At 43.8% G+C, this 17,671-nt stretch overlaps 4 protein-coding genes across 8 annotated transcripts; 2 read left to right on the top strand and 2 right to left on the bottom strand.

The window, feature by feature from the left end:
• Positions 1 to 66: 66 nt before the first annotated feature.
• On the top strand, positions 67 to 4,430 carry LOC6737129 (sphingomyelin synthase-related 1). Its single transcript, XM_016170052.3, has 4 exons — positions 67 to 969; positions 2,562 to 3,065; positions 3,124 to 3,290; positions 3,356 to 4,430. Exons 1-4 carry the CDS (start codon positions 360 to 362, stop codon positions 3,878 to 3,880), a joined length of 1,806 nt encoding a protein of 601 aa, XP_016030762.1. The 5' UTR covers positions 67 to 359; the 3' UTR covers positions 3,881 to 4,430.
• A 1,029-nt stretch (positions 4,431 to 5,459) lies between these two features.
• Positions 5,460 to 8,628, bottom strand: LOC6737128 (akirin). Of its 3 annotated transcripts, none has more exons than XM_016171005.3 (4): positions 8,266 to 8,628; positions 6,408 to 6,773; positions 5,962 to 6,318; positions 5,460 to 5,900 (listed from the first exon to the last, which is right to left on the bottom strand). In XM_016171005.3, exons 2-4 carry the CDS (start codon positions 6,643 to 6,645, stop codon positions 5,890 to 5,892), a joined length of 606 nt encoding a protein of 201 aa, XP_016030759.1. In that variant the 5' UTR covers positions 6,646 to 6,773; positions 8,266 to 8,628; the 3' UTR covers positions 5,460 to 5,889. The 3 variants fall into 3 exon arrangements, with proteins under 3 accessions (XP_016030759.1, XP_016030761.1, XP_016030758.1); XM_016171007.3 differs by having other exon boundaries at positions 8,382 to 8,628; XM_016171004.3 differs by having other exon boundaries at positions 6,408 to 6,748; positions 8,382 to 8,628.
• Positions 8,629 to 8,757: 129 nt separating this feature from the next.
• On the top strand, positions 8,758 to 13,795 carry LOC6737126 (SH3 domain-binding glutamic acid-rich protein homolog). 3 transcript variants are annotated; one of them, XM_016170056.3, is made up of 6 exons: positions 8,758 to 8,909; positions 9,005 to 9,245; positions 10,168 to 10,593; positions 11,625 to 11,705; positions 11,939 to 11,987; positions 12,041 to 13,205. In XM_016170056.3, exons 2-6 carry the CDS (start codon positions 9,201 to 9,203, stop codon positions 12,925 to 12,927), a joined length of 1,488 nt encoding a protein of 495 aa, XP_016030755.1. In that variant the 5' UTR covers positions 8,758 to 8,909; positions 9,005 to 9,200; the 3' UTR covers positions 12,928 to 13,205. The 3 variants fall into 3 exon arrangements, with proteins under 3 accessions (XP_016030755.1, XP_044779071.1, XP_016030756.1); XM_044923136.1 differs by having other exon boundaries at positions 8,855 to 9,245; XM_016170057.3 differs by lacking the exons at positions 11,939 to 11,987; positions 12,041 to 13,205 and adding an exon at positions 13,212 to 13,795 and having other exon boundaries at positions 8,859 to 9,245.
• LOC6737125 (translocation protein SEC63 homolog) lies at positions 13,689 to 17,545 on the bottom strand. The gene is made up of 4 exons (XM_002083936.4): positions 17,033 to 17,545; positions 15,615 to 16,324; positions 14,299 to 15,547; positions 13,689 to 14,219 (listed from the first exon to the last, which is right to left on the bottom strand). The coding sequence occupies exons 1-4, from the start codon at positions 17,154 to 17,156 to the stop codon at positions 14,041 to 14,043; spliced, it is 2,262 nt and encodes a 753-aa protein (XP_002083972.1). The 5' UTR covers positions 17,157 to 17,545; the 3' UTR covers positions 13,689 to 14,040.
• Between the last annotated feature and the right edge of the window lie 126 nt (positions 17,546 to 17,671).

Below are 17,671 nucleotides of genomic sequence, written 5' to 3'. Positions count from 1 at the left end.
CCAAGAACTATCGATGGCCGAAGTCAGCTGTTCGGCGTTGTTATCTCGCTCCCGCCCCCAGCATAGTTGCTCACTCCGCTCTGCTCTCTCGCTCGCTCTCTGAACGGAACAACTGAGTAGTCTGAATTTTACAAGTAACCAAACCAAAAATTAAATGTGCTTTTACATCAACAAACGCTGGACGCGCAATAAGTGAGGTGTTAATTATGCGCAGCAGCAGCAACAGCAGCCAGCAGTGAAAAAATGTTACACTCCATCTGAGTTCGGCCGCACAATTGTTTTGGATTTTGGATAAATCGCAAAATTGGAACGAATAAGAAACAGCCAGAAGAACATCGAACGGAAAAAAAGAAAGCGCGATGTGCGACGGTGAAATTGGCGATCCGGTGACTCAGCCACGTTCCGAGGGCGGTGGATTGGTCACAATGGATCAGGAGACCCGGACGCACTACCCCGACGCGGCGTCAGATAAGCACCTGACCAATGGATCGCCAGATTCGGAGCCCGTGGATCCGCTACTCGTGGCCCAGTGGTCCATCGAGAATGTGACCAGTTGGGCCACCAGCATGGAGCACTTTTCGAGAACACTGCTCGACTGCCTGCGCCAGGAGGCCATCGACGGCGAGGTGCTGCTCTCCCTCACCGAGGATGATGTACGTGATATGCGCTACAAGCTGGGCTACAAACTCACCTTCGGCGAGCTCAAGAAATTCTGGCTAGCCGTGCTCAAGCTGCAGCTACTGGTGAAGAACAGCTCTGCGGAATCCGTAATGCTGGGCATCGAGAGCCATGTGAACGGTAACTCGGTCTACATGCCACTAGCCAGCACCGGCTGCGGTCCACCGTCCTCATCCACGTGCCCCTGTCCGCAGGCCGAATGCCCCAGCTATGTGTCCGATTGCGATACCTATTTGCGCATGGGCGGACGCTATGTTCCGCCGGAATACTTCAAGACCGCCATGAGCTTAGGTGAGTGGTCCACAACCTGTCCCCCTCTTCAATTACGAAGGTCAATTGTCCATTGATTGCTTCGGCGGGCTTATCGGTCGTGTGCCAATTCTCGAGAGCTTTTCGCTTTTCTCTATATAGCGCAGTTCAGGCATAAACTTTCCTTGCGATAGCCGAGAAGTAAGAGGTTTCCCCATGGGTATGACTAGTATATACATACATATATGTAGATAAGAAGCTGAGGCATACGGAACAATATATTGGCGATTTGCCCAGTTAACTTTAAAACGAAATAATGTATTACATAAACACTGCTGTATTTTATCAGACTTTTGCTATCTTTTGCCTTAATAATAATACCAATAAGCTAGGAAAGATTTAATATTTAGTTCTTGTTCTTCAAATTCTGTTACCAGAAACAAACGCTTTTCATGTGACAAACATTGCTTTAATTAGTAAATCTATTTCTAGAGTACATCACTCAATCCAATCACTACATCAGCGATAGGCCAATAATAATGGTTTCAATGTCACGCGTGTTATAAATGTTTAATCATACCATACGTCATTAAATCCCATTTATAGTTTCTGGTTAGTAGTACCCAACCTACGAAAGTAAACGAATTTACCTTCGAGTTCATGGGTTCATTTGCTATAAATTCTAGAGATACGTCACTCTAACTTCAATAATAGTTACTGGTCACTACTGGCGACGCGTTACTATTATTTATTTTGAGCACTTCGGAGGTTATTTGTGGAGACGTCGCTCGCATTTATTTGTGCACTCATATGCCGCTCATTCTGGCTAACTGGTTTTGTTATTTTTGTGTAACTTTGCGTGCGTTAAATTTCAAATTCCCATTTGTTTATGATACCCTTCAATCGGCTGGCTTACTGGGAAATTTTCAACAAATTTAGCGGCAAAGGAAAACATAAACACAGTAGCCAATCGCGTGTTGAATTTTAGCATTTATTTATTTATCTATTGACAAGTTCTAGCTTATTAATTAGAAAAGGAAGGTTCTGTAAAATTATGATTCGCTTGAGAAATGTACTAAATATTTAAGCGATCAAAGTTCAAACGAAACAACGGGCTTATCTAGGCTAATTTGCTATCAGTGGCTTTTTATTTCGATAATGCATTTATCATTACAGACTATGCTTGTTTTTCTTTTGTCATGGCCATTTCAATAGATAAGCCTACATTTTGGCAGATAAAGCTGCTGAATAATAATACTTTTGGTAGTAAATACTACACTTTTATCACTTTCGGAACGGGGTGAAACACACTACCAATAATAATACGAAAATAAAATGGTTTCCTTTTCTTTGTTAAAAGGTTTGCGCATTATATACTAAATTATTATACAAACAAAGATTATTATCAGAAAAGCGTACATTTGCTCTGATATCTCGAGTTTAGTCATCATTGTGATTCAACTTTATAAATTCGCCATCTTGAGATCAATTTAAAATACAAACGGTTTTGAAAATTATATTTAGACAGTTTATAGAATTGCCGATTCCATAACTATTTTTTTTCCGCCTGCTGAACCAAATTAGTCACCCTCAGAATCCGCATGGTAACACCATATTTTTTGTCCCATCAACAGGCTACTCGTTCGTTGTCACCTGGATAACATCGTTAACAATGGTCATTGTGCACGAGCGGGTTCCGGATATGAAACGCTATCCGCCGCTGCCGGACATCTTCCTGGACAACGTGCCGCATATTCCGTGGGCCTTCAATATGTGCGAAATAACCGGCTCACTACTGTTCACCATTTGGGTGGTCGTGCTAACCTTCCACAAGTACAGATTGGTCCTGCTGAGGCGATTCTTTGCTCTGGCGGGCACGGTTTTCCTGCTGCGCTGCGTCACCATGTTGATCACGTCGCTGAGCGTGCCGGGAACGCATCTGCAGTGCAGCCAGAAGGACTTTGCCATCGATGATCCCAATGTGGACATGGTGGGCGCCTTGATCATCCGCATGTCGCGAGCCTATCGCATCTGGAGCGGCCTGGGCATGTCCATTCAGGGAGTGAGGACCTGCGGCGATTATATGTTTAGTGGTCACACGGTGGCCTTGACCCTGCTCAACTTCTTTATCACAGAATGTGCGTTATTTATTTATATCTCCTGTGCTGCTTACTGACTTACACTCTGATCCTTCAGACACGCCGCGGAATCTGTACTTCCTGCACACGCTGACCTGGCTGCTCAACATGTTTGGCATATTCTTCATCCTGGCCGCCCACGAGCACTACTCCATCGATGTGTTTGTGGCCTTCTATATCACCTCACGTCTGTTTCTGTACTATCATACTCTAGCAAATAACAGGGTGAGCATTTAACAGCTTCGTTTTTGTTTAGGAAAGGGCTTTCTAATAATAACTTGTTTCCACAGGCTCTCATGCAAAGCGACTCCAAGAGGACGCGTGTTTGGTTTCCCATGTTCAGCTACTTCGAGAGCAGTGTCGATGGAATGGTGCCCAATGAATACGACACACTTGGCTCGCTCATCGATGGGATTATTGAGCAGATCTTCAAGGCCAAGGACCAGTTGGCCATATCCGTGAAGCGCTGCTGGCTGGATGCCCCGCTGTCCGGCAGTTCATCGGCTCACATTTTTGGCGGCGAATCTGAACAGTGTTTGCGCAATGGCACAGCATCGGCCGCTTTCTTTAGTCCTCACCAGTCGCTGATCGGAGGATTGGGTGGTCAGGAGCGCCAAACGCATTTGCATAGTGCCCAATCCGGCTCCGCCACACCCACCACACATGCTACATCGGCGCCGGCCAAGAGTGTGCCGACCCAGAAGAAGACCTTCAGGGATGCGAGTGTGGATCCCTTCTCGCGCACGACGTTCGCTGCGGTCCAGCAGGCAGAAAGCGCCAAGGATTCGCCGCTGAAGGAAAAGAAGCATCTCTGATTCTCACAGCCATTCGCTCTTCCACATTCGTATATCGATATCGATGTCGCTCTTCGAAAAGCAAACATGCAGAAACCAACCATACCGACTGATATTTTTATTTCGAAATTTCCATCGACCCCCTTCCTCTCACAGCTCTCCCCTGTATTATTGACAGCATTCTACCATTTGTAGTGCCTTCCGGGTCAGATCCCCCCAGATCATCCACCCACCATTTAGAAAATCGTTGTGTCCCCCAAGAGCCTTTCCTTAGTTTACTTGTGGAATTTTATGAATATCGAAGTTTTTTTTTAGCCGGGAGACGCTCCACGTCGGCTTTGAATTGATTATGATGATAAGATAGCCCTCCTCATTCCGTTCAATTGAGTTTTGAACTAAATGTATTTATTATTGAAGACTTTTTAATGCATTATTATGTAATTGTAAGCATGTGAATCAAGCGTATTTTTAGTTAACTAGTGTTAAGTTTGGAAAGTTTCTGTTGAACGCACAAACACATCAATAAATCAAAATGAATATTATTCTCAGAGTCTGGAGAAGCCACTTTAAAGGTTATTCATAATTTTATTCACTAAATGGAAAGTTTTGCACAAAAGGTATCTCTCTTTGCTCAGTCTTTTCCCCACCTTTGGTAGTTTTGCTCCTAGATTCGCAAATTATATTGAAAAACCTGGTTAATAATTTAGCATTAGCTGCATTTGGAGCAACCAGAACCAATTGAGTTTTATTAGGAAAGTACGGGTTGGTATAAAAAGAATATTGTGGGTTACAAACGGATGAAATTAAGAGTTCGCTTCACAAACAGAATAAAAAGCTTTAAAAAGAAAAGACCAGCGGGCTTCTACAATTCATCATTTTATTTTTGTTTGTTTTAATATAAAAATGGCATTTCTTTACTAATTTTAAGTTTAAATTACTAATATAAAGTATGTATGATTGCGGTAATTGAAAAATATATATATATATATATCATATATTCTCGTATATATTCTTCAAGGTGTGAAAAAATAATTTTAATGAACATGAAACATCTACTTTCTGTCAAGCGTATTTTATAAGAAAGCGTTCACTTTAACTTAATGAATAACTTTTATACCTTTTTTGTTGTTTGCCTTTTCTTTTCGTTTCTTCTCATTATTCATTTTTTTATGGTGTAAAGCAAATCGAAACATTTCAGTTGTTTTTTGTGTTTACATTACTTTGCAATAATTCGCATCAAAGGAAGAAACAATTAACAAACGATACTCGAGAAAATAGGCAAAGTCAAGCGTTCGTTTCTCGCCTTAGTGAACAATTAATATGCAAAAATAAACTATGAAAAGTGTTCTTCATGAGTTGTGAGTTATCTTTGTTGCTTCGCTTCGCTTCATAAATTACATTTTCAAAACACAATATATGTAGTTTGATACGTTTTACATCATACCTTATATGCTACATCATGTGCCTAACATTATATTTGCCAATTCTGTCGGTTTGAGTTATGTACGAAGCTACGTTTGAGGTTTCATTGAATCGTTCTCTCTACGGATGCACCCATATGTATATGTCTGCTGTGGCGGTGTGCTTATAGTTCATATAGTTCATATTAGATATTTGTCATTTTATTTAGAATTTGCGTTATTTGAAAAACATAAATTTAACAAGTTGGTTTGTTGGTTTCTCTCTTTTGTGGTTTATGCTTGCTTTTAAATAATTCAATCCTTTTGCTGCTAACCGATACAATATATATGTAAATCTAGGCATAAACTATAACTGTTTTCTTCGCGTGTATTTCAAAATATATTAAACACGATGTATGTTGTAGTTTGTTTTTTTTTTTTTTTGTTTTTTCGTTTTTTGCTTTTTAGGTTTGTTTTTTGTTGGTTTGTTTTGCGTTTGCTTTAGTTTCCTTATTTGTTGTTTGTTTTAGTTTATGAGGGCTGTTGTTGTCGCGGTAGATCTACCGTCACATAAGATCGTAGTGCAATTATTAATTTCTTCTTTCTGAGGCTACAGCTGCGTACACAGCTTTACGACAGGTCTGAAATGAAAATATGATGTAATTAGCAATATAACCATGACGGTTGGCAACTTGAACTCACAGCTAGGCGCTGCCTCGTAGCGACGCTGTATCTGATCATATGTGAACTTCACAAAGGCATCGTACTGCTCGGCCAGCTTGGTGGTCAGCACGGACTCGTATCGCTCCCTCAGCTGATTCTCGCGCTCCTTGATCATGCTCTCGCAGATGAGCTGCACCTGCTTGAACGTGAACAGGGCCTTCTCGCCGTGGCGCATCAGGTTCTGTGGACTGTCCGGGCGGCGCGGACTCTCCGGACCCATCTCCGATCCGCTGGACTCCGAATCCTGCATGCGCTCCAAGGCCGACGATGTGATCGGCAGCTGTTTGCGCTTGTGCAGTCTCTTGATCTCATTGCACAAGCTCTCGGCCATTTTGTCTGTGATTCGAAAAAAGAAGAGTTTATTTAGATAATATGCTCAAAAGGGATACGAAATCCCTTTTCCAGCATCGACCTGATTTACTAACCCGGTGACATTTTGGCCAGCGACGACTCACTGAACGGACTGGGTTCGGTGCTGTCCTTGGCGAATCGGTTGCTGGGCGTGTGGGGCAGACCCGCCGAGGTGCTGGGACCGTCGCGGGATGGCGACGCTGGACCTGCATTGCTCCCGGCCTGTCCAAAAGGATTGCAGCGCCGGCGCTTCGGAGGCCGCTGGTTCATCGACTCCCAGTCTAGGGCTCGTTTCAGGGTTGCACAGGCCATCGCTATGGTTGAGGTTCTACTACCCGGTGGTCTTCTGATGAATAGATGGCTTGCTTGATTGTCGGTAGCTGCTGATTATTGCCTCGATTCCGGATGATGGATGCTGCAGATGGAAGATCAAGCGTCGGCTGCAATGGGCAAACAAACAATGAATGAGTAAGGTGAAGTGAACACCTTGCTGGCAGAGAAAAGACGGACGCAAACTGGTTTCAAGGAAAAAACAGGATTCACAGGCGTGCACTCACGCACACGCAGCAGATAAAAGAAAATGGTGCAGCGATTTATGGCCGCCAGTGCTGGCAATTTGGCCATTTTCTCGCCTTTATGCATCGTGGGCAAGAATTGAACGCTCTCTTATCTTATCGCTTTATGGGGCGTGATTTTGGAAACATTTTAAAGGGGTATGATAACTACCAGATGCTTTAATGCTATAAAAACAAGGCCTTTGCTTTATGAGAGCCGAAAAAAAGGAAGTTAAAAAATGTATTACCAATACAGAAATTAAAATGGGTTTTAACGCTATTATCCGATATTTTTCCCAGAAAGCTATAGAAAATATAAATGCCAGTAAAAAACTTTTAAATGCGAAGTTCACGTAAGTTTAATGACTTTGATGACGTCCGTTTTAGATAAATATTCACGACAAAAGAGATGTGAACAAATTCAAGCCAACAAAAAAATGCATTATTGTCCCCATTTTTACGTTCGTCACGACTAAATTATATTGTTTAATAAAATTATTAAGCAATTAATCATATTGTTATATTCTTATATAGTCAAACCTAATTTTTATAAGACTATCATAGTTTCCAGGACAATTAAAAGGATGTTGGCTTCCTTGGGGTTTCTAGCTTCTTTCGGCTATCGCCGACAGCTCCGATGCCCTGCAAGCAGCTGCTGTTGTCACTGGAAAAGGGCGATACCGAATCGGAATACGAATCCAGAAACTCCAAAGAGAAGGAGAAACCAGGCAAGGAAAGCGATGAAGCGAAGTGGCGCTGCGCAATTAAAGGACGGCCGACAATAAAAATAAAAAAAACCACCACGACAAAGGCAAAATGCATAGCAATGCAGAGGGAAAATAAAGAAACAGAGAAAAGTGTAAACTGTAACCCAATAGCAGAACAACCACCGATAAAAGAAAACTACGCAGGATAATAAAGCGTGTTCTTCTCTCTCTTCCCCTTTCTTTCTTCTCTTCTTCTTCGTCGCTGCAGCGGCAGCTGTACCAGCTGTTTTCCGCACTAACACACGCACACTGCCCTCTCGATAAACCGCAACACGTGTGTATGCGTCTGCTGCTGTTGTTGCTGTTGCCCACAATTATTAAATATTTAAAGTCATATTGAAAACGCTTTTGGGTTTAACGTTATACTCTTTTACGTGACAAATGCCAGAGATTAGTTTAAAAAAAAGCAACTGAAATGGCAGCAGGCAAAGCGATCACACTGGTTGTCCCACTCTAGCCTGCACACGCACGAACACAAAGAAACGCACACGCACACCGTTGTGAGTTGGAATGTTGATTTCATGAAATTTTAAAAATGGTCGCATCGCATATCATTATCAGCTTTTCAGAGAAACAAAAAGTTAAACAGCTTATCCAGACATCGCACTTACATTAATGCGTATTTGAATTTTTCCTTCCGACTGCCTTTTTGCTTTCTGCACCACTTCACACGCGCTTTATTTACTTTTTTATTGTGCCACTAGTCCGCTGGCACATACCAACTTACATTCACGTCCGTACTTCGGTTTGGGTGATTAATTTAGGTTTTCGGTTAGATATAGTTAATGTTATTGCTTGCTGGTTGTTTGAGCAGTATTCCAAAGGCCACTGAAATGCACTGTCAATAGTTGTTCGTCCTCGGCGACTCGCTAGATATAATTTACAAATTTTCGTCTCGCTTCTTAGCAAAAATGGACGACGATGCTTGCGTGACGGGACGTGAACAGAGTGACCGCATTTTGACCGTTAATATTGGTCGCCCTGCTAACGGGTGTACCAGAAAATACTTTATGTTTATACGTATAAACTTCATATTACGCAAAAAAGTGGGAAATCGTAAAACGATTAAAAAATTAGAACCTAGCATGGGAGCATAATAAAATTTAAGTTGTCTTAAAAATAATTAATTTTGAAATATCACTTAACTAAAAAGTCTTTAGTATTTTAATCAAGCATAATATTTAGTATATTTGATAAGCCGGAAGGTTTTCTATAGCCGTCAATGGGCGGTCCCACCATTCAATTCAACGACAAAGTAGGAAATATTTTCCACTCTTGATATCAAATATTTTTGCACTTTTATAAGCGTCGCCAGGCAATTTTTTATCCGCGTCTTTGCCGTTTTTACAGCCAATAAAACCAACGACCTTGCCCAGTGCGTGTGCCTTCGTCACCAGTGGAAAAACATTACGTAGGGGCGCAGGACGGAAGAAAGCAGGAAAAGAAAAGATCTATAAATATTTTTAATCGCCGTGAAAGTAGCCAGCGGATTTTAGTCGCAAAATATTATTTCATTTGCGGTGCGAGGACACAGTAATCTGCGAAAATGGTCTTGAAAGTCTACGTCAGCGGCATGTCCGGCAATAAGGAGGTGAGTTTGTGGGCGTGTCGGGCTTAAAACCGAAATAGTGTCATGTTATTGGAATGTTTGGCCCTGGTATTAGCGACAAACAGATAAAAAGGAAAAGAACCAAACTAATGTGGTGACGAACGCATTGCAAATTCTATTTCTTCTGCTGCGTTTCGTCTTTGTATGTATGTACGTGAATTGGACAATGATGATGATGTAGTGTGTGGTATGTAAGTCTGTATATTTGTACAGTCAAAGAAAAACAAGTGGGTATTTTCGTGAGTGCGCTTGTGTGCGAGTGTTAGTGGTGGCAAGAAGCAGAACAAACATACATTTCATTGCCCATATAAGCTCATTCCACTGTGAACTGTAAATTGTTCATGGAAGAGAGGGATTTCCATTGATCGCAGTTGCGTGGGTCGCGTGCATGTGTGTGTGTTGCGTGTGCATGCGTGAGGGGTGATTCACTTCCCCTCTCTCTCTTTCGCTGCCTTTGTTCAATTGGCAGTCTTCCTCTCCCAATAAGAACAAAAACATAACGGTCATTGTCCGGTTCACAATTAATAGGTTTTTGTCCTGCCTATGTACACTTTAAAAAAGAGTTGGGAAACACATATTCTTATCGTAAGATAAATGCTGGGGTGCAACAAACCATTTTAATTAGCTTTATCATATCGTGAGGTTCTGGCGTTGTTTGTACGTACATATGTTTATATCGGCGGGAGTTGGCTTTGCGTGCGCTTGTGTGCGTTTGGGCTTGCCGGTAACATTTCATTAGCGATTTGTCATCGCTGTAATTAACAGTGTTGCTAAAGGTAGTTACACTGAACAAAACGATACATGTTAAAGGTATTTTATATACTTTAATTTGTAACTTTCTTTTGAAATTTAAATGTGCGATCATATAAGTTCTTTCACTGACACTCGAAATCCATTTTTACAGGTGAAGAAGCGCCAGCAGCGCGTTCTCATGATCCTGGACAGCAAGAACATCAAGTACGACACCGTGGACATCACGGAGCCCGGCAAGGAATCCGAGAAGGAGCTAATGCAGAACAAATCGACGAGCAACGGCGGAACGGTCAGCGATCCAGAGCCCCGTCATCCGCTTCCTCCGCAGCTGTTCAACGATGACGAGTACTGCGGTGACTACGACGCCTTCGACATGGCCAACGAGATCGATACCCTGGAGGTGTTCCTCAAGCTGGCCCCAGCCGACACCACGGCGGTTAGTACCGCCCAAATCGAACTGAAACAGGAGAACGGCGATGCCAAGAAGGAGGAGGCGGAAGCGGAGGCGGAGGATAAGAAACCGGAGTCCGGCGATGGCGATGTGGATGTCAAGGAGGAGGCTGCGGAGAAGGCCGAGGTTTGAACTTGAGCTATTTTCACGTATTTTCCGTTAACTGTTACGACGCAACAAACGCAGCCAGCAATCATCTGCAGCAGAGCAATAGAATTAACAACAACAGCAATGTCTTGAAACTAAAGCCCTTACAGTTAACAGCAGCTATAACACCCAATGTTACCTAACAGCACAGACACTACCAACTTTCTACATATATCAATACTTTATGGAGCCCGTCTTCGATTTCTACGCCCATAGGGTTTGCAGAGTTGTAATTGCAGAATATGAAGTGCAATCTACTTGAAAACCCTTTTAAATTATACATACAAATTCACAAACTAACTTTTAACTACGAGATTTCTTTAGACCTTTTAGACTTTTTAGAGCATGAAATCGAAGATCTTCCAATTTTTAACGAATTCATTATGACGACTGCGGTTGTTAAGCTAAGTTCATGAGCGTATTTAAACGAGGGCGTTCGATTGTGTTGGCCCCCGGTGAAAAGACAATTTTAATCAAAATATTTATATTCATTAACTGACATCCAACAACTTGTATGTACCATTTATACACACCTGTAAGGACTCGGAATACTTACTCGGAGCACTTAAGCCTAAGTTGGAGTAGTGTAGAGAGCTGAAACTTATTGTGCAGCCGTTATGTTAATGCTAAAACATAAAAAAGCGCTGCCCCTGTAATAAAAGGAAATATATTTGTATTAACTAAAAAAAAACAATAACCAATCGCAAGCTTGTTTTTCTAACACTATGCAACACACTCAAACTTTAACACCAACACATCATTAACTCAACGGCTAGTTTAACAATGAGAATGTGACAACTAAATTTACTCAAGGCTTTTCTAATACCAAAAATCTATAGTGAGATTTTCCAAAGTTGGTCTTTAGTTTTGACGAAAGAGCTCTTCGCGAGAAGTACAGGAATATGGTGAATTTCCATATTCTTGAGCAATTTCGTTGCCTTAAAGACCGACTATTTCGAAACAGTTTCGTAATGTAAAAACATTACTAACAATTGAGTGATTCTCCAAAGAACGAAGACGCTGACGGCAAGGACAAGGAGAATTCAAAGGGCGAGGATGAAGACGCAGATGAAGAAAAGGCCGAGCAAAAGGTAATAGATCGATAGATCCTGCATGACCGAACCATAACTCTAGGCTTTTAGGGCTTGTAGGAGCTAACAAAGGCATGATCTCTTGCACTGTAGTAGCCCAGCGATCGTAGAGGTCTGATCTTGTAAATACAACTTCCACTTTCCTCCCAAAAAAAAAAAAAAAAAAAAAAAAAAAACCACCCATCAACAACCCACAAAACATTCGCACGCCTAATCCCACCACCCACAAAAAGACTGAAACCGAAGAATCTGGGGACAAGAAAACGGAGGAGGAAACTGCAGGTAAAGTAGGAAGATCGTCCCTAGACTCTAATCAAAATTTCTACCCCGTAAAGACGCTGAAGGTGAGACCCAAGAAAAGTCCGAGGAAGTGGATACCAAGGAAAAATCAGAGGTTGAGAGTACCAAAGATGATGAGGTTGGAAAATCCGAGGATGTTAAAGATGATGAGGTTGGAAAATCCGAGGATGTTAAAGATGATGAGGATGAAAAATCCGAGGATGTTAAAGATGATGAGGATGAAAAATCCGAGGATGTTAAAGATGATGAGGATGAAAAATCCGAGGATGTTAAAGATAAATTAGAGGGAAGTGAGACCGCAGAAACATCGGACGATGCTGAGACTACTGAGAAACCCGATGTTGAGGCCACCAATGATGATGGGGATACAAAATCAGAGAAAATTGAAACGCAAGAAAAGTCCGAGGAAGTTGATGCCGCTGAAGAATCGGAGGCTGAAAGCTCCAAGGAAAAAGCGGAGGAAAATGAGAGCACCAAAGTCAATGAGGATGATAAATCCGTGGATGTTAATGAAAAGAGCGGAGAAAATGTAAAAGAAGATTCCTCGGATGCGGATAGTGCTACAAAGTCAGAGGTTAAAAGTACCGAAGATGAGATTGTAGAATCGGAGGATGTGAAAGATGATGAATTGGATAAAAATGAGAGCACCAAAAAGGTCGAGGAAGTTGATAGTACTGAAATATCCGAGGTTGTAAGTACGGAAGACGAAAAATCAGAAGATGTTAAAGAAAAACCTGATGAAAATGAGGCTCAAGAAAAGCCCGAAGAAGTTATAACTGCCGAAAAATCTGTAGAGGAAACCGAAGAACCAACCGAGGTGGAAAAACCTGCAGAAACGAAGACAGAAGACACGCCCGAAAATGAAGAAAGTAAACCGGCTGGCGAGAATTCCTCTTCCGAAGAAAGCGAAGAAGAAGAGTAAAAGAAAAGCTATCAAAATCGATTGAACGACAACAAAAATCGCACTGACATCCGCATTACCAACACCAATGCACAAAACACACACACACACGCACATAAAAAAACGCACATTTAGCCAAATAATACCAAAAATGTTTTGTAAATAGAAACAAGAACCCACTAATAACGAGTCTGGTGACGGGTAATGAACCCTAGTTTAGGCCTTTATGTGACTTATTTACAATTTTTACTCCTTTCCCAAAACAAACAAAAAAAACTCGCTCGTGTCTACAACAACAATAAAAGAAGTTACCAGCGACCACAACAACAACAACAGCAGTACCCGCTAAGAAGACTTCAGATTCCCAATCGGATCTCTTATTGGACAGCGAGCGGGCAGCGGCTGCGCAGTAGGCGTCGACGTCAACGCAGGCAGAGGCAGCGCCAGCTTTGATTTAAATTATTTTATGATTTCTGCAAACTATTCGGGCTTGTTGCAATTCTCACTAAATATATCAAAAATCTAATTCTAAAAGCTGTAAGCAATTCGTTTATTTTAATGCTTACCAAAAATGTAATAAAACAATAGACTTTAAAACCGTGGTCAATAACTTACTTGAATGGTTTAAATTAAAGTAATTGTGATGCTATTTATTTAAATGTTAATCTAGAAATCCAGCAAATTGTGCAATAAATTTATGTTGATTCAGCATTAAAATTGGCGAAAGTAGCAACAAGCCCGTGAGTTTTTCTTTATCAGTTTATAACACAACAAAAGAGTAGTAATATCAATAGACTTTTGTATTTACGTGTCTCACTTTTAGTTCTTGTATCCAAATAATTAAATATACAGTACATTATAATTATGTTTAGTACAGTACACGGTAAAATGAAGTTATAGTTATTTACGCACTAGTTCGGGGACTTTTCCATTACAAAACTAGTAAAAATGCGAAGGAAGGGTCGCATTGGTGTGCCTCCGCCACGCGCCACGCGAAACTCATTTACTAAAAGGAAAACAAAGAGGCTTCTCTTCCGTCCCAGTGAATTAGAGAGGAGGTTGAGGTTGATTGGGGTTCGGGACGTCCATCCATCCATCCGTCCGTCCGTCGCACTGTCCATCTAGACAGTAGATTTAGTCGCTGTCCTCCTCATCGGACGTATCTGTGGTGTAGTCGCTCAGGTTCTCCTGCTGATCGGTGTGCTCCGGCTCCGATTCGCTCAGATCCCACTGAGGATGATCCGTCGGTGGTGCGGGCGCCTTCTGTACATCCAGCTTCAGCTCCTGCTGCTGATCCATACCCAAATACGAGTCTGAAACAGAGGGGACATTGTGTGAGAATCCCTTCCAATGACAATGTACTATTCAATGCAAACTCTTTTAGAAACTCACCCGATCTCAGGCAAACGGTGAACGTGTAGACGCCCGGCCAGCGCGGCGCGGTGAACTTCAGCTGGATCTCCTCCTTCTCGACCAGATTGGTCACGTGATAGGGCGCCGTGAGCAGGGTGCGCGACTTGCGGTCGCATATGTAGGTCCACCAGTACTCCTGCTTCTCCTCGGGGAAGTAGGGGCAGTGGACGGTGTGCGACAGCCGAGACTTGCCCTCGAGACGCTCCCTCTTGTTAAGCTTAGCTTGCAGTCGCTCCCACTCCTCGTCATCGTCGTCGTCCAGCGAGGAGTTGTTCTTGCCCTTCTCCTCATCCTCGCTGCCACTGCCGGCAGCCGATTCCACATCGCTGCCCTCCGCATTTCCAGCCTCCGATTCGGCATCAGAGTTACCCGCCGCCGCTTGATCCTCGGATGCCGTGGTCGTAGCTGTGGCCGCAGCCTTGGCCGGCACCTTCTTCTGGTTCTTTTGGTTCTGGGCTGGTTTCTTACCACCCTTTCCCTTGCCACCCTTACGTGGCTTGGCCCAGGCGGAAGCCTTCTTGACCGGCGCAGCGGCAGCAGCCTCATCCTCATCACCGGCAGCCTCCTCGTTGGTCTCATCCTTGATGCCCTGCTTCTCAGGCGCCTTTGTGTCACCGAACAGCGTCTTCATGTCCTTGCGCTCCAGCGTAACCGTGACCGTAACTATGGCCCCGGCGGTCACCACATTGGTGTTCTCATCGTCGATAACCTCGCAGCGAATGGAGAAGTCAATCAGCGGCATCTTGCCCAGCACTTTCATCGTGTTCTCGTACTCAAAGTCAGATAGGTTCTTCAGAAGCTGACGGCTCTCCTCCGGCTTGAGCTGGGCGAATTGCTGTAGGTTCTTGACGTGCCTCTTCTTGTTCATGAAGTACAGATGGTCCTCGGTAAGGTGGGGCAGCTGCAGCAGTGGCGATTTGAACTCCCACAGGCCTTGGATAATCATCGGCGACATCTTCATGCAGTTCTCAATCGTTTCGATGCTGGGCAGGCGGGGCACACGTCGGGCATAGGCCATCATGACCAGCTGGTGGACGCAGGAGACCATTTCTTGAACCAAATACGGACACTTCTTCACCACAAACTGGCGATCGCGCTCCAGGGTTTCCGGATTGAGGGGCATGCGACTGAGATGGGCATGCAGGATGGCGCGAGCCTTGATGGAGTACATGCGGCACAGCGGATGCTCCTTGCACTTCTCATTCAGATTGGGCAGCTGCCTAATTAGCTGTATTCGAAATGGAGTGTTATTTGTAACCGAACAAGGTATGGAAATTCCAATAAAATGCACTCACCGCCGGCACCTCGTCATTGTCCGACTGCCGCTCCTGGACCTGCGAGTTGTGTCGCTTGTCAAACTCCAAACTGGCTGCCAGCACCATAAGCGCCCGCTTTAGAAGCATGTGCGGTGTCTTGTGGATAAAGTAGAAGTACATCTGAGTGGTATCGAGCAGCACCTTGTCGCCACTGAAGCGGATTGAGCGGTACCACCAAACACCCACTGCCGAGGGCATGGCCACCATGAAGACCAGACCGTACAGACCCAAAACCCAAACGCTATTCTCCTTCTCCACAATCCACGAGGGCAGGGCGATGCCAAAGGACATGGCACCCGGACCATCTGGATTACCATATTTCTCGTAGTTCTCCTTGGCCACATCGTCGGTAAGCGCCTGGTACGCTTTGCTCAGCATCATAAAGGACTTCTCGTCACCCGTCTCCTTGTCGGGATGCAGCACCTTGGACAGCCGGTAGTAGGCCTTCTTGATCTCGGCCTGCGACGACGTCGGCGGCACATTCAGGATCTCGAAGGGATCGAAGCTGGCCATCTCGTAGTCGAACTGCGAGACGCGGTACGTGAGGAAGAGCAGCAGGGCCCACCCCAGCACAATGGTCAGCTTGATGGTCCATGACGTGAGAGCTCTGTACGGCTCGGCATTGGCCAAGATGGTCTTCTTTTTCTGGCAGTCGGCGCACTGACATTCCTCTTTAAGCTTGCTGTTATCTGCAAGTATGTGTAAGAAAATTGGGTCAGTACGGGGATTATATAGGCTATTTGATAATAGTATTTGAAATTTATGATTTTCACTTAACATGGCTAATAAAATGATTTAAAATAAAAACTATCTTTACAGGTTAGCAGGTTATACGATTAAAATTAGTTGAGGTCTATGCACAATAATTTTTTTATATTTTTACCGGGAATGCCAGCGCTACAGAAATGGAAATCTCGCGAGAGGAAAATCGTGAGAGAGCAGCCGATTGGTCAGTGAGCGTGTGTGCAAAGTGCACAAGCACAGCATGATCGCGATAAGTCAAAGGTAACTTGCTCTTGATCACACCCCCTCCACCGATCACAATGATAGGGGAGTTATCTCGATATTAGCGACGCATGAACGCTTGTGGAGCGCAGAGTGCGCTGTCCCAATTGGAAAATGAAGAGAGCTCGACTTGCGGTAATCGCAGCTTTCACCCATACGAAGACGATGAGCTGACGTTGTTAGAATAACTTATTGGAACGTGTCCATTTGGTTAGTTGCGGCGGCGGGAGGAGGGTGGGTTAGAGCAGCGGAGCGGGGTAATCACATGTATGTCTCTGCCTCTGCCTTACTGGCACTCACTCACACACACACTCGCGCACAGCTGCAGGTGGAAAATTAAAAAACAAGAGCGAAGAGAGTGCGATTAAAATCGGCTAGGAAGCGGCACTTACCTTCTTTCTTTTTACGTGGCCAATAGTAAATGGTGGTCGGTATCAATATTAGCGCCAAGAACGATAACACAAAGTAGTAGAACGTTCCGCCGCTCTCATCGTACTGAAACTTTTGACCCGCCATCTCCGACAGCGACTATACGTTTCTTGTATTTTTTGTATTTTGTGTTTTGTCTGGCACTGCCTTTTGGCTCCGTTCCTTTCCTTTCTCTGCCGCCGCTTTCCCCTGCACTTTTCCTCCGGCAGATCCAGCTGATGTTGCTGTCGCGTTGGAGTTATCGCTACAATCGTTGCGCCCCGTGGCTTTTCGATCGACACGCGGCGATCTGCGGGATTCGAATGGGGCAGGAGCTGCTGTTGTTGCTGCTGCTGCTGCAAGATTTCGCGAGATTGGCACGCCGCGAACTTAAAAAACTCTGTATTTACACCGACGCATGAGACTGACACGTAGGGTTGTTTGGCTCGTGCTGGAGCCGATAGGCGTAGCTGGAGCGGAGCCAGTTCGATTGCACGGCTATCGATAGTCGGGCGGCAGCATTCATAGTTTAGGGTTGCCAAAGCTGGCAATACTAAGTTTAGAACCTGATATTTTAAGTCACCAAGTATTAAAAATGTTTTCAAGCAAAACTTTTGTCAGCA

This window comes from Drosophila simulans, chromosome 3L, assembly GCF_016746395.2.
Source record: "Drosophila simulans strain w501 chromosome 3L, Prin_Dsim_3.1, whole genome shotgun sequence".
Classification (NCBI taxonomy): Eukaryota; Metazoa; Arthropoda; class Insecta; order Diptera; family Drosophilidae; genus Drosophila; species Drosophila simulans.
This window is presented reverse-complemented; position numbering and strand designations above follow the sequence as displayed.

Excerpts from the sequence above, each read along its gene's own strand:
- LOC6737126 (XM_016170056.3), top strand. The coding sequence starts at position 9,201 with ATGGTCTTGAAAGTCTACGTCAGCGGCATGTCCGGCAATAAGGAG. Across the intron at positions 9,246-10,167 it reads GCATGTCCGGCAATAAGGAG|GTGAAGAAGCGCCAGCAGCG; the intron begins GTGAGTTTGTGG and ends CCATTTTTACAG. Across the intron at positions 10,594-11,624 it reads AGGCTGCGGAGAAGGCCGAG|AACGAAGACGCTGACGGCAA; the intron begins GTTTGAACTTGA and ends GATTCTCCAAAG.
- LOC6737128 (XM_016171005.3), bottom strand. The coding sequence starts at position 6,645 with ATGGCCTGTGCAACCCTGAAACGAGCCCTAGACTGGGAGTCGATGAAC. Across the intron at positions 6,319-6,407 it reads GCTGGCCAAAATGTCACCGG|ACAAAATGGCCGAGAGCTTG; the intron begins GTTAGTAAATCA and ends TTCGAATCACAG.
- LOC6737129 (XM_016170052.3), top strand. The coding sequence starts at position 360 with ATGTGCGACGGTGAAATTGGCGATCCGGTGACTCAGCCACGTTCCGAG. Across the intron at positions 3,066-3,123 it reads CAACTTCTTTATCACAGAAT|ACACGCCGCGGAATCTGTAC; the intron begins GTGCGTTATTTA and ends CTGATCCTTCAG. Across the intron at positions 3,291-3,355 it reads ATACTCTAGCAAATAACAGG|GCTCTCATGCAAAGCGACTC; the intron begins GTGAGCATTTAA and ends TTGTTTCCACAG.
- LOC6737125 (XM_002083936.4), bottom strand. The coding sequence starts at position 17,156 with ATGGCGGGTCAAAAGTTTCAGTACGATGAGAGCGGCGGAACGTTCTAC. Across the intron at positions 16,325-17,032 it reads GCCACGTAAAAAGAAAGAAG|ATAACAGCAAGCTTAAAGAG; the intron begins GTAAGTGCCGCT and ends ACATACTTGCAG. Across the intron at positions 14,220-14,298 it reads CACCGTTTGCCTGAGATCGG|ACTCGTATTTGGGTATGGAT; the intron begins GTGAGTTTCTAA and ends CCTCTGTTTCAG.